We start from the raw sequence: 25,360 nt of genomic DNA on the forward strand, positions 1-25,360 counted from the left end.
TGGTAGAATGAATATCAGCAATCCTGCACGGTGGGTACCTTTCAGCTCCAACTTGTGTCCCAACCATGTTCTCCAGCTCAGAGGTAACGCTGGTTAACCTCCCCCTGCTTCCCACCCGGCATCTCTGTGAAACAAAAACTAGATGGAGACTACAGTAGTTTTTCTGTGGTATTCTGCTGAGAATAGCACAGCTATCAAGGTTTCCAAACCTGCATGCTCCAAAGCCTACAAGCTAAAGACATTAATCTGTACCACTCCCTGAAGCGGACGGCTTCCGGCACGGCACCGCCTCGCCACGGAACACCTTCCGCACCGCCAGCCTGCCCGCCCGGACCGCTCTGCATGGTGCACCGCGGCGGCGGAAGGACGGCGGCTCGCCATGGTGCGTGTGGCGGCATGGGAGTAGGGACAGGGGCCCGGGTGCGGGGTCCGGGGCGGTGGGGGCTCCTCACAGACGCTGCGCCCTGCTCTTTACTCCCGGCCCGCTGCTCCTGGAACGCCCTCCCTGTGTTCCAGGAGAGGAGCTGGGGTATTCCAGATGCGGGGCCTCTGGAATGCGGCTGGCGGCCCTTGGGGCTAAACCGACCCTGGGTTTAAAAGCTGTTCCCTCTTAGCCGTTCGGCGGTTCTGGTGGAGCTTGGGGTGGTTTTGCCCATTGTATGAGCATGTTTTCTCCCGGAGGGGTGAGCCCTTCCCGGGGGGGCGGTCGGGGGAAACCGGACCGGCTTCGGGGTTGTATCGCCGGCCAGCACCTCCGGGCCGATGGGATTGATGTGAAGCTAGTGCGGGGGCCTCCCGAGAGTTCTGCGGTGTTCAGCGTGCTTTGGCTTTGGCTTTGGCTTTGGCTTTATCTTTATTCGCCACCGTAAACAACGTTTTTAACCAATTGTTAGCGCAGAGAGGAAGAGGTTGCACAGAGAAGCTGTGGATGCCCCATCTCTGGCACTGTTCAAGGCCAGGTTGCACGGGGCTTTGATCAGCCTGGTCTAATGGAAGGCATTCCTGCCTGTGGCAGAGGGGTTGGAACTAAATTGTCTTTAAGGTCCCTTCCAACCCAAACCATTCTTAAGCTTTTAACAAATTTATGATACGTAAAGTCTCTGCTTATCAGTTGCAGTTTTCTGCATCACGTTTGCACGTAGAGCTGCTTTACTTTCGGGTGTTTATTTTACACACAGTAAAAGAGTTTAAAGAATTTAAATTGTATATTGTTTGATAATCTTGTAATAATCTACTCTTGAGTTTAAAAAATACTGTAATATTCCCTTGCTGTGCTGCATGAAGGGCTAGAGAAGGAAAGCCTCTGGCTGCTCCTTGATGCAAGATATTCTCATGGTCTGCCAGGAGGGGCAAGAAAATCCTTTTTGTTATGTTGTACAAATTGCATATGGGCTCTGTCAGAAACCCAGATGTAACAATCAGACTGAAGCTTGAATGGGGACATTTACTGTAAAGGTATAGGGAGGCAGTCTTCGTTTCCTAGCTGCAGGGTTCTACAAAATAGGTATTTCATTGTGTAAGATTTCTTACAGCATTTCCTGTGCTCCACTAGTTTTGTAATGGCATGTGCCATGTTCAAATAATTTTATTTGTTACTGAGGGGGTAGGATCTAACTGACGGAATTAATAAGCTGATACTGTAAGTTAAGGGCTTTCTGAGATACTGATACGTGACCTTTTTAAGTCTTTACTATGGAGTCTGCTTGTATCTTCCCATTAATATTTACTTTACTAATGAATATTAGAGTTTTGTGAGACCCCACCTGCAGTACTGCATTCAGCTCTGGGGTCCCCAGCAGAGGAAGCATATGGAACTGCTTGAGCGAGTCCAGAGGAGGGCCATGACGATGGTCAGAGGGCTGGAGCACTTCTATGAAGACAGGCTGAGAGAATTGGGCTTGTTCAGCCTGGAGAAGAGAAGGCTCTGGGAAGACCTGAGGGCAGCTTTCCAGTACCCGTTGGGGGCCTATGAGCAATTTGGAGAGGGACTTTTTCGAAGCGCATGTGATGACAGGACAAGGAGAAATGGCTTTAGACTGGCAGAGGGGAGATTTACATTAGATATGAGGAAGAACTTTAAGAGTGGTGAGGCACTGGCACAGGTTGCCCAGAGAAGTTGTGGCTGTCCCATCCCTGGAAGTGTTCAAGTCCAGGTTGGATGGGGCTTGGAGCAACCGGTCTAGTGGAAGGTGTCACTGCCCGTGGCAGGGTGGTTGAACTAGATGATCTTTTAGGTACCTTCCAGCCCAAATCATTTAAGATTGTATGTTTGATTTCTTTTCAGCCCAAGTTACGAAAAACCCAAGCGGGGAAGCAAGAGAAAAAAGCTATCCATCCTTACAGCAGAAAAGCTGCACAGCTTGCAAGGGAAGCACACAAACAGGAAAAGAAAGAAAAGTAAGTTGACTATACAAAATTTGTGTACAGACCAAAGGATAATATCGCAATAATACTTCTTGTCTGGGGCGACGGGAGTATATGGTAGAACGGGACTGTTAATGCTGAATTTAGGGAATCTAAGCATTAGGGGACAGGAAAGGCCTGTGTAACTACTGTTGGGCCATGTGACTGGCAGGTTTAAATTTGTTAAATCAGCTTAGACAAAGTATATACTTCTGCTACTCGATTTTAAGTACTCTTACAAGATAGGTTTCTTCTTACCACAGCCTTTACATGAATGGCATGATGCTGGTGATTACACATGAAGCTTAGTCACCTAGTTGGACTTTCAGGGTTTAGTAAGAATCCAGCTTAGGGTCTAGCTTCTTTAGTTGAGGTGCTGAGTTCATAGAAAAGAAAACCCAGAAACATTTCTGCAGAAGAGACTTCTGAATAAAACTGAATGGTTAGCTCCTCTTTGGTGATACCTGCTGTTCCATGCCAAGTTTGGTTTTCTGCTTTTTACTTCCCGCTTCTACAGAGGGAAAAGACAGCTGGTGAAGACTGGCCTTTATTTCCATTCTGTTTTGGCTTGTGTCCTGGTTTCAGCTCTGACAGTTATTTTTTTTTTTTTACTCCTAGTAGTTGGTGTAGTTTAAACCACAACAGCTTCCTACTTGATATGCTGTGATTTCTTATTTAGAAAGTTATTAGAGTACACTTAAATCACTATCTGTCAAAGTACACTAGTATTTGGATGGACCATGTGAGCTGAGCCCAAATACTCATAAATACCTGAAAGTATTGATTTGGGAACTCCTGGTGCAGCTGAAAAGTTCCTCAGAGGCTGCAATTTTATGGTTGGGGATGGATGTACAAATGTTATCCACAGCAAAGTTATAATGCTGCTCTTAACTAGAAAGGGGCCCTTTACTAGCATAGATGTGCTGTATAGGCTCAAGCTGCTGCAAAAATTTACAAGTAGCAGTATTTACAAGTTTTACAGTATTTTATTTCTTAATTATATATACAAATCTGATATTTTTTTGCCTTTTAATGTAGAAACAAGTTGCCTTCAATGCGGGGAGGACCCAAAACTGGAGGCAGTGTTTTCAGTATATCACCAGCCCTGAGTAAATAGAGTAGTTTCTCTCTACAGGCTCATGCACTTCTGCAGCATGGAAAAACTGGATCAGAGACAGTCATTAAATCTAGGAAGCTCATACGGTTCATCTCTATTATTTTAATTAAGCTGTAGATTTACTTGCCAAAAGATGCTGTAATTGTGGGTTGGCTAAATTTGTGCACTTCTGGAGCATATGTACATCTCATCTGTTGATTCCTGCTTAATACAAGCGTATTATGTTGGGTGTAGGAAGTCCTCAAATTGCAAGTTACTGGAAGGTGAGCATGTCTCTTGTAGAAGTATCAGTAAATGTTTGCTTTGGTTTTGGATGGTTTGTTTCTTTTGTTTTTTTCTGTTGTATGTTTTGGTTTGGGTTTGGGGTTGTTGGCTGGAGACAGGATTCAGAACTTGAGACAGTTAGGCTTATACTTACTTTTTAACTTTTCTGTGTGATAGACGAAGAGAAATAACTACCTTGAACATTTCTATTTGTGTTAAAACAGGAAAGGAAATTGCATTTCGTTATGACATGCATATTCAAGTATCTTTGCCCAAACAATACAATAAAAAAGGGAAGACATTACCCACAAGGAATTTCAGTGCATAGTGCAGCAGTAGAAAAAAGGAAGGAGAAATTCTGCTCTAAATTGCCAAAGTCTTTTGCAGTCTCCATTGTCCAGATACTTTTCAATGTAAGCATTCCCAATGAAATATGACAGTAATAATAAGCTTATTGTTCAGAAACTGTGGCTGCACTACAAAAGACCAATTTTGACTATAATAGGAGGAGACAGACTAGTTGGTTTCAAAAAATTGACCACAATCTTAAGTCATCTTGTTCCCTTGAATCACACTTTTTATTTATTTATTTTTTTCAGTATCCTTCTTTTCAGTTATTCTCTAAGTGTAATGAGCAGGAGCAAATTCCAGCGTATTGCTACCAATTTATTCTCTTAATCTACATGTAAATCCATATTCCTACAGGCACCTTATTTGCTCTGTTAAATAATTACAAAGATGTTTCTATGAAACAGCAATAGCTTGTTCACTGGAGCCAGAACACTGCTTTTACTACACTTTAAGAAACCAGACCATAATGGGGTATTCCTGGAACTTCTCTTACTAATGATGTACCACCACCCATCATGTTTTGTGTGCAGCTGCTGAAATCTCTTGTCTGGTTTTGGTAGCTAAAGTTGCTATCACTGTTTTGTTGTGGGCTTTTTTTCCTGTAATTTTCCTCCCAGAGTCAAAATATACCTTTTCTATTGTGCATATATTGTAAATTTTTTACAAGTCTGTGGATTTTCATTACAAATATACCAGTCTAATACTGCCATGCTGTGAGATACGAGAGTTAAGGAGTTTATACAGTATTCCTTGATCTGGCATAAAGTAACCCCATAGGAATAAGCAGTAACCTTAAAATAATTCCTAGTGGAGCTCTTTGTTTCTCCTTAGCTTTTCTGTTGTTTAACCTTTTAATCTCACTTTAGCCACCATACTTCTGCTTGTGCTGTTTGCAGCAGTGATGTTATCCTAAAAGCAGATTCTTTACCTGTTGTGCAATAAGCCAACTGACACAGGAACAAGAGAGAGATTGCCTTTTATTTGGGCCTGGATGCTTGGTGGATTTCCGCAAGTCAAGCACATGCTGGCTACTTTGTTAGATTCATACACAAAAGTTACAAGGTAGTATGCTCTCATTTAGAATGATTGATAAGTAATTTACATACAGTAATAATATTTGCTGTCATTTGGCCTAATCACTGCACGTGCTCTATGGGGGTCTTTGATGGTCATCAGTGGTCATTTAATGAGGTTTCCTCCAGAAGTTCTTTGCCAAGTTTCAATCATTGGTCAGCTTTGTGCTATTGGAATAGCCTTCTTGATTGCAACATCACAGCTACAGGTTGGGCAAAGAAGAGTTTCAGAGCGTCCCTGTGGAGAAGGACTTGGGGTGCTGGTCGATGGGAAAATGAACATGAGCCAGCAGTGTGCGCTCGCAGCCCAGAAAGCCAACCGTATCCTGGGCTGCATCAAAAGGAGCGTGACCAGCAGGTCGAAGGAGGTGATCCTGCCCCTCTACTCTGCTCTTGTGAGACCTCACTTGGAATATTGTGTGCAGTTCTGGTGTCCTCAACATAAAAAGGACATGGAACTGTTGGAACAAGTCCAGAGGAGGTCCACGAGGATGGTCAGGGGACTGGAGCACCTCCCGTATAAAGATAGGCTGAGGAAGTTGGTGCTGTTCAGCCTGGAGAAGAGAAGGCTGCATGGAGACCTCATAGCAGCCTTCCAGTACCTGAAGGGGGCCTATAGGGATGCTGGGGAGGGACTCTTCATCAGGGAAAGTAGTGACAGGACAAGGGGTAATGGGTTAAAACTTAAACAGGGGAAGTTTAGATTGGATGTAAGGAGGAAATTCTTTCCTGTGAGGGTGGTGAGGCACTGGAATGGGTTGCCCAGGGAAGTTGTGTGTGCTCCATCCCTGGCAGTGTTCAAGGACAGGTTGGATGAAGCCTTGGGTGAGATGGTTTAGTGTGAGGTGTCCCTGCCCATGGCAGGGGGGTTGGAACTAGATGATCTTGAGGTCCTTTTCAACCCTAACTATTCTATGATTCTGTCAGTTTTCCTGGTTTATATCCAAGATCCAGAGCTAGATATGTCCACCAGTTTCACATAAACAATGCAGTGCTATCCTTCAGTGTCAAAAACTGGTACAAGGTCATCCTGACAGAAATGAAATAGGTGTGTTTGTAACAATGATTTGAGATGTGCTCTTGCAGATTTTATGTGGAGCTGAAAAAAACGAAATGACTGCAAGAAAATCAGTATTTTTAGCTCTTAAAGAGGGATTTTCATATAGAAGTATCCTAAAAGGCTTAACCAAGCCACTGACTGGAGTGTAAGGTAACAAAAAAAGGACATGTGTAGGGAGAAATATCAAAGGTATTTAGCAACCTGAAACAAGAAATTATGAATATGTCGTGTTGATCATTAGCCACAAGGTTGTATCCTTGTCCTCATCCTCCCTTTGGCATGAACAGAAGATGTTACTGCTTGTGTGCAAGGAGATGAGTTGAGTTTTCTTTGGCTTACCTTATTTGATTAGCCTCCCTGTTAATACTACTGCCTTCTGGTAGTCATCAAGGTGAGGTTTTTTTGAAATGTACAAGAAGGCAACATCTGATCCTATCATTTATTATTTCTCATACTGTGAGATAAGTTGTGTACACCTAGAAACTGAAGGCTTTTCTTACAGGAGAAAATCCTGGTTATATACTTAATTGCCTTGATAAATAACTGATCTAGTGACCCTTGCAGGTGCAAATGGTAATTTGTAGTGTTTTAAAGCATAGATACATGACATGATTTATGATTCTAATCAGGCAGCTTTTGTAGATGGCATTGTAGTTTTCTCCATGGCAACACTTTGCAGACGTGCTCAGCTGGCTGTGTTGCCATACAAGGTTCACAGCAAAGACTGCTGGTGCAGAGTTCCACTGTGTGGAATATGTGTCCTTTTCTTGGTCGCTGTTACCCTTCAAAACTCCATGCTTTAAGCCCTCTGTAGGCTACCTACCACAATTTTTACTTAAGGCGTCTTCTAATCCAACTTATGTTTACATAGTCTTATCCAGGTCTGTCCTTAACCCACAGGAACAAAAGTAATTTATGTTTTAACACTGTAATCTTTTAATTAAATCAACCAGCTTGGTTTTTGCTTTTTTTTTTTTTTCTGGCAGGTGTGATAAAACTCGAACCGCATGCTTGGCTTCTATACACTTTTGCATTAAAAATGCTTATCCGAGATGCTAGAATATCTATAAAAGTGAAAAGGCTTTTCCTGAATGTGCTAGTGGAATTCTTAGCAGCTCACACATGCTGTGCATTTGCTTTAGAGTGGAATTTAGACAGCCTTCAGAAGATTAAATACTTCTTGAAAAAGCTAATCTTTATTTTAGTAATGTAGGTTTGTGGTCAAGTGAAACAAGTATGTTTTTCTCTGGAAAGTAGGGCTTTCTCTTTTAATCCAAATTTTTGTGACAGGTAACAGATTGCTGTGCTTTGAATTACTTCAGTTACTGTAAATTAATAGAATTTAATAAGCATTTTAGAGTACAAAGAATTCAATGAAGGAGCATATTAGCTTTGAAATGTTGGATTTGGCAGTATTTGTTCTGTGTTGATGCTACCAGTTATGATTTTCTTTATCAATTTTCTTATTAAACTGCATAATAACAACAACGATGATGATCATAATGATAATAATATCAGAGGTCCTTGGCATATATACACCGAACGGGATGGCTAAGATATTTTTTCCAGTGACAAATTTCATACTTTTCCCAACAATGTATTATGTTCTTTTCTGGAAATAAAGTGACATTCAGTAGTGTTCATTGCTGCAGACTTAATCTGATAGCTTCAAGACAAAAACATATGAGGCACTGTGTTACCTGTTAGAAAACTTGTGTTCTCTGATAGCTGCTCAATAGGATGCAAATCAATCCCCAAATGAATTGTGTACACACATCCGCTGCAGTACAGGAAGCTTCCAAGTATCCCACCAGAGACTGAGGTGGAGTTGAAAATACTTTGAGATGGATTTTTTTTTTTTTTTTTTAAATAAAATTGTTAATTTTGGTTTTTTAACACATTAGTTTTTAGTGCTCACTAATGACAAAATTTAATTATTACCAGTTTATTGGATACTAGAATGGTATTTTTCACATTGTATGCTTGTTTTGCAAGGATATAGTGCAATTAAATGTTCTTGATAAAACATACCAGCAGAATATTAGTAATACTTAAGGAAATTATTACAGTGCAGGTCTTCTGTGAAATTCCTCTTGCTGTCCTCTAAGAGAAGGGGTGTGTCCCAGTTTCCAAGAAATTGTTTAACTGTAAACTGGACAAATTTCAGGTAGTAATTTTACGAAAAAGTAGATTTGTTTTAGGTGAAGCAGAGTAAGTTTTACACTGTTCTGAATTAGGCACATATTTCTGTTTGAAACTTTACCTTGGCTTTCATTGCGATTCCAGAAAAATGATTTTTGGAGAAAGAAAATTAATATTTGTGTAATAGTCATTCCTGGTCAACATAGCTATTTTTCTCTGCTAGGTTGAAGACTGACAGAGCTTTGCGTTTGAGTATCATTGGTAAGCAGAAACTTCTATTACTGAATACAGTATTTAACTTTTTAGCATAGATTTTAAGTTCTACCAATTTTATAGATATTCTAGTTAGAGTATCTTTCTCTATAATGATGACTCTGTAATCTTTAAAGACTTTGTTGAAATGCTAAAATACCAGACTGTCACTCAAGTAGTATATACAGGAATGAATTTGAGGCAGAGTGTAACTTAATCTTTAGTCAGTGTACATGACAACAGTGCAATACAGACCAAGTGTCTGTTTTGTACATCTGTGCATGTATTTGTTGTGCTTGTCTCCGTGTTTTTTTAATTGCTTGTAAAAGGATAATATATGCAGGTTAACAGATGTATGGTGCTAGCAAGTAAATTCAAAACTTTGGGACGCAACCTGGAATATTTTCCTCTTTTATGATTGACACTGCACCTTTTCAATTTAATCTGTTTAAGAATTGTGATGATCAGAGCTCACTGACCCATTGTGTTGGGTTTTTTTTTCTTCCCACTGGGGCCTTCTGAGGTTTCCAACTTAAGCAGTTGATACAGAGATATTTTAAACACTACACTTTGCTTTACTCAAAATGAATGTCTTTTTTTTTCTGTAAGGAAAAATATAAAATACGTCTGAAATGATGGGAGAATATTTCTATTACAGCTGCCTTCATACCTGATACACACAGTATCAGTGAGTCTAGGATGCCATTGAAAATCTTGAAAAATGGGGGGTTACTTTAAAAGCTTTGAAGAACTTTAATCTGTGTTGATGCTACAGTGGTGGTGTAATCATTGATGTTTATTCTTATAGGAGAAAAATTGCAATGGTTTCAAAGTCACCTGGACCCCACTAAAATCGAGTACACAAAGAAGGAAGCTGGCGAACTAATTGAAAAGTAAGACTGGTGTTAAAAACAGGATTGAAAAGCTTGATTTGTCTTAAAAAAGATCTGTAAAGTGATGATGACTCAGGAGGACTTTTTATATATTACTAATATCAAGTAGTTGCTTTCGTTGGAACTGGGGTGAATTATATATTGAAAGATGCATATATTCATACTAGAATTACTCATGTAAGTCATGTGTTTGGAGATCTTTTAAGTATATCTGCTTTTGTAGCGTGTGAAGGACCCAAAATTATTTGGACAGTAGTAAAGGCGTGAATTTGCTAGCTGGGTTATTTGATGATATTTAAATGCACAGATTTCATTCTACTTACTCCTTTATTCTTTAATTTTCTTTGCTGAGAAGATTAAACAGCACTGAGGTGGGTCAATTTTTAAGGCAGGAAATACCAAAATTGAATCTGCTAAGCAGCAGCTCAGTTATTTCTCTGTTACTGGATGTACGGACCTGTGGCTTGTCACCTGCTAACTAAATAACATATATGTATTCTTACACAGGTGTACTGTATCAGTTCCCTTTCAGAAGCTCTGAAATATTCCTTACACTGTTCATGGAACCTGTAAACTGCTAATTAATGCAAGTGATACTGCAAAGGCAATAGGAGCTTACTTTTTGGATTTTGGTTGGGTATTTGTGAGGTGATTTAGAACACATGCTAAAGAAGAATGTTACTTTAAAAATTATTATTGAGGTGGTGAAATTTAGCAACTGAAAATAAGGAATACTCAGATTTAACACTGGTCTTCCAGAGCATGTGAATTATAATAATGTGGCAGTTTTGTTTTATGCAAATACAGTTTAAAAACCAAACTAACAAAAAGGCAAATAAAAACCCATAATCTTCTGGATGCCACAGATGATTCAAATGAAATTCTAAATAGAGCTTCCATTTTGAAGATTAAAGTTGTAGTTCAAATCTAACAAACATCTCTGACTAATTTAGAAAATAAATACAATTATAGTAAAATAACTCCTTAGATTATCAAAGTAATTCTGTTTTGCAGAAGTTTTGCATGACTGCATCTAGCATAAATGCATTTTATTTCTTTCAGTTATATGTGTCGATTCGATGCTGAGTTGGAGCAGATTGAATTACAAAACAGTATTAAAGGTAGACAAGGCAGACAGCATGGTTCAAGGGAAACTGTCATCAAGCAGACCATTGAACGTGAAAGACAACTCTATGAAGGCTATGGAATGGGTATGGAAAAGCATTACAAATAATCCTGTGATCATACCTCCTCCTGCTTACAAGGCTAGAATCTAGGTGAAATTTCTAGGTATAGTCTTTATTTTTCTCTTTAAAGGAATTGACTAACTGCTAGGTAGTCATACTTTGCAGATGACTTTGGGAGGGGGCAGCTTAAAGAAAAGAAGTAAAAAGATGATGGAGATATGACTCAGATTTCTCGTTTGTTACTTTTGTGCATTTTTGTTAGTATTGCCTCTTTAGTGCGGCATTTATAACCCATTTTTGAAACTAAAGTGAGATTTAATGCACCTTTCTCAAATACAAATATAGTTCAGCAGCTTGCTTGGACCTTAATTATATATGAAGTATTTTTTATTTTACAATTACATTTCAGTGGGTGTGCATGTTTTAACATACATCAGCATGAAGACTTTATTTGCTCATGTAGAGAATAGCCAGCATCACTTTCTCTACAAATTAATTAAGTTTTTTTGGTGGTCTTAATTACCTGGACTTGTGATAATGAAATCTTTATATGCAGCTTTCTCTGTCATTCTTTTGATAATATATGAACTTATTGTTAGGGTTAAACTTGTAGCCTGATATGCCCCTTTTGACCAAGGTGGACCAGTGGCATGAGGAACTTCAGCAAGTTTTGTATCATGAGAGAGTAGACTTGAGTGTTCATGAATTCAAAGAAAACCAAAGCCTCTTCAGAAAGAGACCTTTCATTCCACTAAGGTTGAGATGTTTCGTGTGGGAGAATGATGCAGCAGAAATTGTAGTATTGATGTATTTCCAAAACTCCATAAATTTCCAAGTTTTCTGGAGTTTGCATTTAAAATTGAGGTATTTCAGGAAGAAATCCTGTGCTATTGTGACACATCTGCTGTACAGGCTCTAGTCTACATGCATAAATGATAACCCACAACAAATGTTGCCTTTTGTTCTCCTTGGGCAAGTTGAAAGCACTTGGAGTTTTTAAACATTCACCTTGGCAATTATCACAGATCTGAGTAAGATCATGCCAGATATTCTTGTTGACTTTTTTATTACTGTTTATCTTCCTTTGGGTAGCCATCTATGCCAGCAGATAATCTAATAAAATATTCTGAGGAACAGTCATGTGAAAACCACAACATAATCATTAGAGTTAAAAATTTCCTCTTAAGGTGCATAATCTTCTTTAAGAAGAAACACTTAAATTCTTTTTGAAAGTATTTTCTGGTATTGGAGGTAGTCCACAGATGCAGGCTACATGTGAAAAAGAGAAATGAAAGACTGAAAATTAGATAGCTAGAACTACGCTGAAGAGGAAGCAGCAGTAATCTGGTGAAATAAGGGAGAAAGACAAAGGGATAATGAAATGCAAAAAGTGAAGAGTTTTGAGTGGAATTAAATCAAAATAGTGAAATTGATGTATTTTGCTTTAATAAATAAGCATGTTGGAGTTGAGTGATGAACTTGACTTTAGTGCTAAAGTATTATTGAGACCTTGTAACAGTACATCATGGAAGAGATTAAAAATCTACATTGTTTTGTTATTAGGATACAAAGCACAGCAATGTTTGGGTTGTGCTTCATACTCCCCTTTCCCCCAGTTTATGTTGACCAATAAAGAAAATCAATGGCTTCAAAATTTTGCCAGTGATACTTAGTACTTTCACAGCCTGCAGTGGCGGAGGAATTCAGTAATATCTATATGACTTCATGCATAATCTTTGATTTCTTAGAAAGGTGAAAAGGTCATAGGAAATAGATACTATGAACGTCATCAAATAGCTCAGTTGTAGAAAATCTCTTTTTTGGTTTTGCTTTTAAATTTTAGTTTTTCATTTTTTCCATACTGTTTTGTGGAAAGCTGACAGAAAAACAACAGTAAGACAATATAGAAAGATGTCAAATGCACAAGCACAACATAAAAATAAAGAAAAATCTAGAAATATTGTAAGCAAAATTTCAGGTTATTATAGTATTAGTAAGTAAATCATTCAGAGAGCATGGTGCAACTTCACATATTAAATACACTCTCAAATCATTCATTATTTGTTATCACAGCTGCTGCAGGTTTTGCTCTCTGTCTAGGACAGTATTAATTCAGAGAAAATAGTTGCTGCTAGATACTGTAATTAGAGGTTGGGGATAAATGGAAAACAGCTGGAAACTGTGCTTTTATGCTCGAGCTCATTATTATCCCTGAAAACTAGTGAGTGGAGCTGTTATAATGACTTTGTATTTGTTGGGCTTTTTTCCCCCCTATTCTTGAACTTGGTTATTTCTTGTATGCGTATGCATTTGCTATGAAAAGACTACATGATATAAATTACTTACGTTTAGGAAAGTTTTCTACAATTTGATGCTTGCTCTCTCTGTCAGATATATGTAAGTGAAAAATGAATTCTTCTTTACTGGCTGTTTACAAAAGTGGTAGATATCCAAAAGCATAGTAAATGTTAGTCTTTCTTTTAAAAAAATACCTGTACAAGAGAATATTCCATTTGTCTGTGTTGTTGAGTTTTGTTAGCAGCTTCTTGTCACTTCTTTATTCCTGAAGTTTATCTACATTAGTTGTACTGCAGTTTTCTTCCTAATGTTGTCATTTACTTTATTCCTACACATAGGACTAGAATTTCTAGTTCTGTTCCTAATCTGGCAACTCTGTGGTTTGCATGTGTGGTTTGCAAACACACATGTAAGCGTAAGTTCAAAAAACTTTGCCACTGCTAGAGCAGTAAAAAGCAATTCAGTACAAAATCTTGGTCACCGAATCTCTCCTCTTCAGAATGCCTGCTTTCTCATGACATTGGTGACCCCTGGGTGACAGGCTAGATAAAACTATTGGAATATTCTCTTTGGAAAAAGATCTTCTAAGTTAATAAAAGGTATCAATGCTTTACAAGGTCTTTTGTTTTGTTTTGGGTTTGTTGGTTTTTTGGTTGGTTGGTTGTTTTTTCTTTTGTTTTGTTTTTCCAACAAAAAAAAAGGCAATTGACAGTTGAAAGTTTTGTCATTTCATCCTAGTTCGAGAATAACACTGGACTGAATGTTGGAGCAGTGCTTTAATAGAGGGAGCAAATACAAATCTCAGCTGGCACATATTTCAGTTGGCTTAAATTAGCATGGTGCCACTTCTGCCAAACTGGCTGTTTACATCACTGAGCAGTGTCCTAGAAGCAAACCAAGTAGTCATTGCTCCTTGTAAAATACCTGAGACAAGGGAAGAACTTCTTTCTCTTGTGAGGGCTAGGATGTTTCAGCATTTGGCACCCCGCTGCAAGAGTGCATTAAAATGTGTTCTATTTAAACACATGATATCTTGCTGTACTCTTCCCAGTGTTTGTATTTTAAACACACTTGTACTGCATGGTAAACTTCATGAAGTGTATTTAACTGTTGGATACATTTTCTTACTTGAATTACTGGATTTACTTTCCTAACTACTGCTGATCTCTCTTGCAGTGGTGACTTAAGTGCTTTGAATTTTTTTTCCAAAAACATTTCAAAATACTTATGGGCCACTTAGTGCCCATTAATTTAGCTTGAGGCCTGTATATTTCGGCCAGCTTTGAAAACTTAGTTTTCTTTTTTTACCTTTTATCTATTGTGCAGATATACTCACCTATAGTGAGTTCTGAGGAGTGTAATTGTCTTTTTATTCTGTGAGTGAATGAATGTCTGTTAAAAACTAGCATAACTAAACCTTGATCTTGGTTGAGGATGTTAGTTATGCTTTAAATCAAATAATAAATGTTAGTTTCTTCACTGGACTTCTTCTAAAGGGAAACTGTAAGTGCTTAAAATTCTGCTATTTCTCAGATGTGTCAGAGAAAATGAAGCATGCTGTTTTTATTATTTGTCAGGTAGGATTTTCAGTAAATGGTACATTTGAAATCTAGACAGGTTCTTATACCTAAGTTCACTTTTTCTAAAGCAGGGAGCAGTCTTCCTGTTTATATATTGCTTTATAAACTTTCTAATGAATTCTCATTTTCTTGGGCTTTTAATCTCTGAAATAATACGTTCACCCTTTAGCTCACATTTCTTTCTTTGAAATGAGACTCATGAATAATGTAACGTATCTAATAGAATTTAATTTCATTCCCATTAGAGATCCCAGACATTATGAACAGAAAGCATCTTAAATTTTTCAGGTAAGTTCTTTTTATTATCACTACTAATCTGTTTATGGAAAGCAGTGTGTCTGAATTTGACATGTTATATGTCCTTTTTCTTAAAAAAGAATTTATGCAAAACTGTCAAAGGATTTGTCATTTGAAAAAGCAGACTAGGTATGCTGTTGCTGTTTCAGCATTTATTAGCTGTTAGAAGCTAAGTGCTCGTGACAGTTAATCATTAAAATAGGAAGGTTAGAAAGCTTCAAAAAGTAGAGTTAAATTTCTGTAACTTAAGTATCTTTTTTCAGTATTCTTAGAGAATATTTTCGCTTTATGTAGAATTCTGACCTCAGCTGTTCACTGATTTACAAAAAAGCTAGTATTTACTGTTAATGTTTAAGGATCAAGACATGAATTTATTGATAAATTGAATTACACTGCTTTCTTACCAAAATGAGATTTCAGATGGCAACTTTAGTCATATAACATAGTGACTTTAGATATTTATAGTCAGAACTTACCATTAAGTAAGTAAACCAGGACTAAGTTCTTATAAGTATTTGTGAGTACATACTAGTTGTAAATCTTCAGCCAATTGAGGACTTACATCCAGTTAAAAGACCTGGGAGCTGTGCACATTTGTGCCAGTAAGCCAGTATGCCTTGGTAATGGATTGAGTGAACACTCCTGCTGACAGCTCTGTCAAATAAGGTACTTTGGGGGGGGGGGGGAAAGGAGCTTTAAGAATGCTTATATTGCAAGGAAAGATACACCATTATACCACTAACTCCTAGGGGTGGTATGTAGCCAAAAGTCATGCTTAAGAGGATGATGGAATGAAGCAACAGACCTCTGGCTGCTGTGTTTATAAATACGCTATTGACTTCTTAGTCAATAATCAATTGACTTCTTAGGAGGACTATCAATCTCTTGTAGGAGGACTATCAATCTCTTGTTTCACTTGTGGGAAAGGATAGCTTTTTAGACCCTGTCCCGCAGGGGAAAAAGGGTACTAGGACTGGCTCCCTGAAATGCCTGTACACCAATGCACGCAGCATGGGGAATAAACAGGAGGAGTTAGAAGTCTGTGTGCGGGCTAAAGGTTATGATCTAGTGGCAATTACAGAGACATGGTGGGACAGTTCACATGACTGGAATGTGGTCATGGATGGCTATGTCCTTTTTAGGAAAGATAGGTCAGCGAAGCGAGGTGGTGGAGTTGCTCTTTACGTGAGAGAGCAACTAGAATGTATTGAGTTCTGTCCGGGGTCGGATGAGGAGCAAGTGGAATGTCTGTGGGTACGAATCAAGGGGCAGACTGGCACGGGTGATACAGTTGTGGGGGTCTATTACAGACCTCCTGATCAGGATGAAGGAGTTGATGAGGCTTTCTACAGGCAACTGGAAGTAGCCTCGCGACTACATGCCTTAGTCGTCGTGGGGGACTTTAACTACCCCGATATTTGCTGGAAGACTCACACAGCCAGTCATTCACAGTCTAGGAGGTTCCTCGAGTGCATTGATGATAATTTCTTAATGCAAATGGTGGACGTACCAACTAGGAGAGCAGCGCTGCTAGATTTAGTACTCGCCAACAAGGAGGGTTTGGTTGAAGTGGTGACGGTCAATGGCAGCCTTGGCGGCAGTGACCATGAGATGGTGGAGTTCAGGATCCTGTGTGGGAGGAATAGAATACCTAGCAAAGCCACAGTTCTGGATTTCTGAAGGGCCAACTTTGGCCTCTTCAGTCAACTGCTAAGGGAAGTCTCATGGGAAAGTGTACTAGGCGGTAAAGGGGCTCAAGATAGTTGGTTAGCATTCAAGGACCGCTTCTTCCAAGCTCAGGATCGGAGCATCCCAATGAGCAGGAAATCAAGTAAGGGATCTAGGAGACCGGCGTGGTTAAACAAGGAGCTGCTGGGCAAACTCAAGTGGAAAAGGAGAATCTATGGATTATGGAAGGAGGGGCTGGCCGCTTGGGAGGAATATAGGACAGTTGTTAGAGGATGTAGGGAGGCAATTAGGACAGCTAAGGCCTCCTTGGAACTCAATCTTGCTAGTCGGGTTAAAGACAATAGAAAGGGCTTCTTCAAATACATAGCAAATAAAACTAACACAAGAGGCAATATAGGCCCACTGCTGAACGAAGTGGGTACCCTGGAGACAGAGGATATAAAGAAGGCAGAGGTGCTGAATGCCTTCTTTGCCTCTGTCTTTACTCCTGCAGACTCTCCCCGAGGGCCCCTGATTTCTATAGCCCCAGAAGGAGTCAGGACAAAGGAGGAGTTTGCTTTGGTAGATGAGGATTGGGTTAGGGATCAGCTATGCAATCTGGACATCTGTAAATCGATGGGTCCGGATGGAATGCACCCACGGGTGCTGAGGGAGCTGGCGGAGGTCATTGCTAGGCCACTCTCCATCATCTTTGGTAAGTCGTGGGAAACGGGCGAGGTGCCTGAGGATTGGTGGATGGCAAAGGTCACACCAATCTATAAGAAGGGCAAGAAGGAGGACCCGGGTAATTATAGACCGGTCAGCCTTACCTCCATCCCTGGAAAGGTGATGGAACAACTTATTCTTGACTCCATCACTAGGCATATCAAGGATGAGGGGGTCATTAAGAACAGCCAACATGGTTTTATGAGGGGGAAGTCATGTATGACCAACCTTATAGCCTTCTATGAGGAAGTGACTAGGTGGAGGGATGATGGTAGAGCAGTAGATGTGGTTTTTCTTGATTTCAGTAAGGCATTTGATACTGTCTCCCACAGCATCCTCATAGATAAGCTAAAGAAGTGTGGAATTGACGATCAAGTAGTGAGGTGGATCGAGAACTGGTTGAAAGGAAGAAGGCAGAGAGTTGTGGTCAATGGCGTGGAATCTAGCTGGAGGTCTGTGACTAGTGGAGTTCCTCAGGGGTCCGTGCTGGGACTGGTGCTGTTTAATATTTTCATCAATGACCTGGATGAGGGAACTGAGTGCACCCTCAGCAAGTTTGCTGATGACACAAAACTGGGAGGAGTGGCTGACACACCAGAGGACTGTGCTGCCATTCAGCGAGACCTGGACAGGCTGGAGAGTTGGGCGGGGAGAAACTTGATGAAATTTAACAAGGGCAAGTGTAGAGTCTTGCATCTGGGGAAGAACAACCCCATGTACCAGTACAGGTTGGGGGTTGACCTGCTGGAAAGTAGTGAAGGGGAAAGGGACCTGGGGGTCCTGGTGGATAGGAGGATGACCATGAGCCAGCAATGTGCTCTTGTGGCCAAGAAGGCAAATGGCATCTTAGGGTGCATTAGAAAGGGAGTGGTTAGTAGGTCAAGAGAGGTTCTCCTCCCCCTCTACTCAGCCTTGGTGAGGCCGCATCTGGAATATTGCGTCCAGTTCTGGGCCCCTCTGTTCAAGAAGGACAGGGAATTGCTTGAAGGAGTCCAGCGCAGAGCCACAAAGATGATTAAGGGAGTGGAACATCTCCCTTATGAGGAGAGGCTGAGGGAGCTGGGTCTCTTTAGCTTGGAGAAGAGGAGACTGAGGGGTGACCTCATCAATGTTTACAAATATGTAAAGGGTAGGTGTCAGGATGATGGAGCTAGGCTTTTTTCAGTGATATCCAGTGATAGGACAAGGGGCAATGGGTGTAAACTGGAGCATAGGAAGTTCCACGTTAACATCAGGAAGAACTTCTTTACTGTAAGAGTGACAGAGCACTGGAACAGGTTGCCCAGGGGGGTTGTGGAGTCTCCTACACTGGAGATATTCAAGGCCCGCCTGGACAAGTTCCTGTGTGATGTACTGTAGGTTACCCTGCTCTTGCAGGGGGGTTGGACTAGATGATCTTTTGAGGTCCCTTCCAACCCTTGGGATTCTGTGATTCTTTTACTGGGATGTCTGATGGAAGTGTTGTTATATTATCTTGGTAGAGCAAAAATGTGTCTATCTCCTAACTGGCAAATACTGGCTTTGCCCTCGAGGAAAATTATGCATGCAGTGCACTTCCTGTGATCAAGAAGGCATTCCATTAATTGAGTACTGGATTTGACCTGTCATATATAAAGGAACCCTTCCTCCCTACATGCAGCCTTTTGAAATAATATACTTACATGAATTAATGCTTACTGACATTTTGTGTCCTCTTGAAGTCAGTCCTACAAGATTTTAACAGTTGCCATAAATCATAATGGAGGACTTTATATACATGTGGTATTAGCTCTGCAAATTGCACATCCAGAGGAAGAAACTCTTCCAGTGTAAGCAACAAAAAAGAAGTTTGGGAATTTAGTTTGTCAAATCGAAAAGCAGGCAGTCTGAAGTAGCTGAGGAAACAAATAGTCTGTGGGAATGAAGTGAATCATATTTTTTGTTCAGAATGTCAAATCTGAAAGCATTTAATTCTTCACAGAGATGTTACAGCTGCTGTAGTATACAGATCAGGTGAAAACATTGGTCCTTATTCATACTTCAGTATGAATACTCAGGGACTGAGTATAATTTAGAAAAGCTGTCTCACTTGTGTTAACATCTTCTGAAGAAAGGTGGAGTAACTCTGCTACATTCCTTCTTGCTGTTTTTATTGGTAATGGGTTTTCATTACTTTTTTCTTTAAGAGAATGGGATGGTGATCTGAGGAAACTGCCAAACATCAAAATGAAAAAGCTCTCAGCTAGGGATGCTGCTTGTAGTAACCCTGAGGTGGCAGATGCGGAAGCTAAAGAAGAATCGAAGAAAGCAGAAGAGGTGGCCTAATGAGCACCAGCTGATTCAAGAGCTGAAAGAGCTGAAGGACATTATAAGAAACCTATTTTAAAGATCACTAGAAACAAGAATAAATTATATTTGCAAAGGCTTTTCTAGTTGCATTTTTTATGAGCTCACTGTGTTACCTATGGTAAACATTAAAGAGCGTATTACTGGGTAAAGCTGTATATTGTTGGATAAAAAAATCTGAATATAAATAAATACTTAAAATCTTAATTGTGTCCTTCTCATATTGTACCTTCACTTTAGGATGCAGGCTCCTGAGTTGACAAAGCAGATTTTCTTAGTAATGGCAAGAGTGTATGTCATGTTGTATATAAACAGCAGGTACCTTGGTAAACAGTAGGGCCACCTAGCATCGACTTTTATTCATCACTTGTGGTGGCGGCTGTGATGCCTCTGGCTGTATGCAGTTTTGTGGAGAGCAGTAGTAGGCCTCATCTCACAAAATCCAGAACACTCACCTTGGGTGTAAGAAATAGTCTCCCACTTGGTGGAAATGTATATGCAGAATATGAGGTACATGGAGAATCAGTTAATTCTGAAGAACTCATATTGTGCCTGTCCTCAGAATCTGTGTCAGGAATATAGAAAGCTGGAAAGACTTCAATAAAATATTGAGTATTTTATGTTTTGTCAAGAGAATTTGAGATAATTACACTGTCTTTACCACTCTGTATTGAAGAATTCAGATCAGAAGCCAATTGAAATCCCTACAGTCTGTTTTTAAATATCTTTTGTCCGTTTTTTTTCTTTCTTTGCTGCCCCTTCTGTTGAGAAAGCTCTGCATTTTTAAAGTAAGTTGCTTAGGACTTCTAAATAGGAGCCTTGCTTTATGAAGCAACTCTTTAGATGCCTTTAAATGTGTGTCAGGAAGGTTATTATCTGCATCTCGCTTATCATACTGCAAAATAAGTTTAAAAAAAAAAAAAGGGTAAGGGAAAAGTCAGGGCTAATTTCACACCAGGAATTAAGTGGACATCTCTTAGCGTGGATTAGATTGTCTGGGTACAGAAGCCGCAGTTCAGATGTACTATCTGTATACTTTATAGCAGTCACATTTCAGCTGCTTGTAAATTACATGGAAATAATTATTCCTGGTGGATAATCTTCCTAGTACTTAATCCCCAATACAGTTCTGTGTGTTAAACAACAAGGCATTGTCATGGTAAGTAGATATGTGGATTCCCAGATTTCTTTTACAGATAATTTTCTAGGTTTGTATTTTCTTAGCTGTGCAATAAGTGTAACTGATGAGTGTTATTCTATTAATATCTATATTTCTCTGTTTAATAAATAGGCTTGTGCTATCCTTTCCTGATTTAGAGAACAAGTCTGTTTTGGTAATACAGAAATAACTGTTGTCCTCTTTAAATTAATCTGAAGAAAAAAACGTGAAAAATTTAACAGACCTGAAGCACGTGTGAGTGATCTAATGCATCTTCAGATGGACTGTAAATCTTAAACCTGGCTAGAGGTCTTGTCCTTTGATATCAGCCACATCTCTACACTGTCACATCACTGCTTTGTGTTTGTGTTTTAGAATCAAGTGTACTGAAGTTCAGGTAAGACTTTGCTATTTTTTTTAACTTTGTTAAATTGACCGGTGTTATGGAATTCAGCTTTTGATTTATAAAACTTGAGGTGTTAAACTTCCTGGACTGTTGCAAAATATTTGACACTGTCCCACACGACATCTTTGTCTCTAAACTGGAGAGACATGGATTTGACAGGTAGACCACTTGGTGGATAAGGAATTGGCTGGATGGTTGCACTCAAAGAGTTGCGGTAAATGACTTCATGTCCAAGTGGAGACCAGTGACAAGTGGTGTTCCTCAGGGGTCAGTATTGGGACTGGCGCTGTTAAACATCTTTGTTGGTGACACATGTACAGTGGGATTGAGTACACCCTCAGGAAGTTTGCCAAGACACCACCTGCAGTACTGTGTTCAGCTCTGAGGCCCAAATACAAGAGGTACATGGACCTGCTTGAGCGAGTCCAGAAGAGGGCTACAAAGATGCTCAGAGGGCTGGAGCAGTTCTCCTGTGAAAACAGGCTGAGAGAGCTGGGCTTGTTCAGCCTGGAGAAGAAAAGGCTCTGGGGAGACCCTAGAGCAGATTTCGAGTACCTAAAAGGGGCCAACAGAAAATCTGGAGAGGAACATTTTACAAGTGCATGTAGTGACAGAAAAAGGGGGAATGGCTTTAAACTGACAGAGGGGAAATTTACATTAGGTATTAGGAAAAAATTCTTTACTGTTAGAGTGGTGAGGCACTGGCACAGGTTGCCCAGACAAGCTGTGGCTGCTCCATCCCTGGCAGTGTTCAAGGCCTGGTTGGATGGGGCTTGGAGCAACCTGGTCTATGGAAGGTGTCGCTGCCTGTGGCAGCAGGGTTGGAACCAGATGCTCTTTAACATCCTTTCCAACTGAAATAATTCTGTGATTATAATTCTAGCGGAAGGTGAGCCAGGGTAATCGGCCTGAACTAAAGCCATGTATGTGTTTTTCAGTGCTTTGACAGATTTTGCTTTTCAGAAGGTTCATCTTAACTTTTTGCTTGTATACAACATCTGATGTACTTTGAAATTTTAAGCAGAAACATTGCAGAAAATGTCACTTTCCCATCACATTGGGTAAAATACAAAAGGAAAATGAAGAGTAAGATAACTACTTGTCACAGTAATGACAGGTGAATGCTTTAAAAAAGATCATATCACAAAGATACGAAGAATAAGATGTTCTATATTCCTTGAAACAGTTCAGTTATAAGACATTACAAAAAAAGTAATTATGGCTTGTGTGGTTGACGTGATAGTCAAATATTTGAAGTGATTTCTTTTGTAACATTTGTTATTCATACATCAAGAACATGTTTACAGTTTGGACTTTGTTGAGATTGTGGATTTTCTCCTTTGAAGGCCACGTTTTCTCTGCTTGTTTAGCTGACTTTTAAATGTTTTGATGAGCTACTGCATAAGTAATGAACAAAGAACAGGTTCTGTGTGTGAACTTTTTATATTGAATTATCAGAAAAAAAATCATATGCAGTTGTCAAGTATTCATATTTGAATTGAAAAGTAATCTAGACTTAAGTTGATGATGTGCCAGTTTACCGGATGAGTTTTGTTGCAGAATACTAATGTGGCAATGGGAAAGAAAAAAGAGAAAAAGGCCATGTATTTATTGATTTAATTTCTGTGCTCACAGTTTTGGTGCCGAGAGGCCTGGAGGGAGTCTTTTGCCTCATATATGTTACTGAGACAAGATAGTGCAATCTCTTCTATCAGTTTCATAATCCAATCATGCCTGTGCTTTAAAGTCAGCTATTAGGGTTCTGTATGCTGATAAGTTTCTTCCCTATGGTGGAAAAAAATGAGGAATGATCTCAGGAGTTCTGAATCATTATTCTGTTTCTTTAAAATTAAACTCTACACAGCAGGTGCTTTTAAAGGTGGGAATGGGAAATATTTCTGTGATGTTTCTTACAAACTTGTTATTTCTTACAAACTTGTCACAAAATTCTGTTCATTTGTAACTGAGGATTACAGACTTCAGTGTTAAATCCTCTGTAATAATTTTCTGTGATGCCCTTTTATGGTTAAAGATTAATGTTATGGAAATTTAATTCTTAAATTGTCAGATATTGCTTCACAATATTTTTTCATTTTTAACTGCGAAGTTGTAATAGTTAAAACTCAAGTTTCTTTAATTATAAGGGCTCCTATTAAATAAAAAAAATTCAAACGAAAAAGGAACACTTTAACATGGAAAGCCGCTTTTATATAAGAACTTTGGGTTTTTCAAATGTGCTTTCTAAGATTTTACACTTTGCAGTGTACTTAGTAAGCTATACTTTTACTCCAGCCAGCCTTGGAGAGCTAAGACTTTGCTAAGGAACTGGTTGGACTACATTCAGTAGCATTTGGGTTGTTATTTGTGCTCTGATTCTGAAACTTACTCCATTGATGGTCTCAGCTGGAAAGAACCAGCTGACTAATTCCAGTAGCAGTATGGGTTGTTTTTATGTAAACAAAACAAGTGTTGAGTTTTAAAAAACCCAACCAACCAGCCACCCCACCCCACCCCCCCCCCCCATAAACTCAGAAAACACTGTCCTTCTCAAGGCTGGTTGTATGCAGTAGATTCATTAATTTACAGGTTTTAGTGTTGGAAACTAATGTGACTGAATTAATAGAATTGTTCATGGCTTTCCAATCTGCTCCAAACAGTTGGCTCTAAAGGGATGAGACTTCCACAGTTCTGATGTGGAGAAACAAGCATACAGTGAAGCACTTAGCCTTAGCATTGTATTTGTTATTTTTTTTTTTTGTCTGCCAAAGCATGCTATGTGTTTTCCTATGCCAAAGTATTCCTTATGGAACTCCAGTATGTGCAATGGGATGCAGAAAGTCAAAAAGGCAATGTATATGAACCATTTTATGAGCCATTCTTAAATAGTTTAAGGAAGATACTTAACCAGTACATTATGTGTGATTGATTTAATTTTTTGTCTTTGATTAGAATAGCATATTTACTTATCTCTGTAATGACACTGTCATGTGTGAGGACAGAATCTGGGATCCAAAAATGTGTATGTTAGAGTACAATTTAATAATAACAATAAAATGCCTACATCATATTTCTATCTTCTAGCTCCTTCAAGAGTAAAAATTCATTATTCTTGACTTCCAGACTTTCTCCCAGAAGTTTTGTAAAGGTAAGAAACCTTGCCAATGAGGCGTTGGTGATTTATGCATAACAGTTTAAGCTGTTGCCTTAAATACAGCTAAGCAAGATCCTGTGCAGAGTTCCCATAATGAAATTCTATAAATAAGCTGATGGTGGGAGACTTATTGTAGAGGTCCTGTAATCAAGTTCCCTGTCTTAACTGCTTGTGTGGAAAATACTGACTTATTTTCATAAAAAGGAGGAGTTTAATATGTAACTAGTTACCTGTTACAAATGAAAAATGAAACTATATAAACTTTAAACTGAGTTATTAGACCAAAATGCCAGCATTACTCTAAAACCAGAAGCATTTTCTAAATATAGAAAGGTGGGAGCATTCTGCAAATGTCAGCTCATGTTCAACTTCATATATAGTCAAGGACAGCAACATGCTGATTTGAACATTTGTAAAGTGAGAATGCGCATTGCTGGGATATGAACTAGCCCAAAATTCTCACACATACTTTTTAAAATGAAATATCCTTCTTTTTCTCCAGCTCTCAAAACGTATTAGTAAGCGGTCAGGTAAAGTGGTACTTGAAGTTTTGCCAAAACCTTTGCCTGAACTTTCTTCTAGACTGATTTGTTCTTTTGACTGCATTCTTCATGACTCCTGTAAGTAGCAGTCTTGCTCCTGAGAGCCATTAAGATTTTCTTTGTTGTGCTTTTCTGAGTTTATCTTTTAATCCATCTATATTTTGCTGCTTTACTTTCCACTTCTATGCTGTTTGTGAACCATTATCAAATTTTGCAGAACATGTTGTTTACCATGTTCTCAGATATATGCGTACACAGATGTAATGATTCATGCTTCATTATAGCCTTATTTCTTCAATAAACTGCACAAGGTTGAAAGGCATTGTAACTACATGGTAGTTCTGAAGGAAAAAAAGAATTAACATGCCATTTATTGAACTGGATGAGCCTACAGAAATGAGAAAAGTTATCCTTTGTGTGATAAAGGCTGGACAGTTTCCCATGTGGCTTTCAAAAGCAGTTATCC

The 25,360-nt window shown here is 39.2% G+C and overlaps 1 protein-coding gene across 1 annotated transcript; it reads left to right on the forward strand.

The window, feature by feature from the left end:
- The first annotated feature begins 262 nt into the window (after positions 1-262).
- Positions 263-19,843, forward strand: TMA16 (translation machinery associated 16 homolog). Its single transcript, XM_065693865.1, is given in 8 exon segments — positions 263-382; positions 2,285-2,397; positions 8,634-8,671; positions 9,471-9,555; positions 10,618-10,766; positions 14,866-14,908; positions 19,477-19,608; positions 19,610-19,843. Coding segments are annotated over 8 exon segments (630 nt in total). The 5' UTR covers positions 263-379; the 3' UTR covers positions 19,677-19,843.
- Positions 19,844-25,360: the final 5,517 nt, after the last annotated feature.

This window comes from Lathamus discolor, chromosome 1 (genome assembly GCF_037157495.1).
Source record: "Lathamus discolor isolate bLatDis1 chromosome 1, bLatDis1.hap1, whole genome shotgun sequence".
In the NCBI taxonomy this organism is placed as follows: Eukaryota; Metazoa; Chordata; class Aves; order Psittaciformes; family Psittacidae; genus Lathamus; species Lathamus discolor.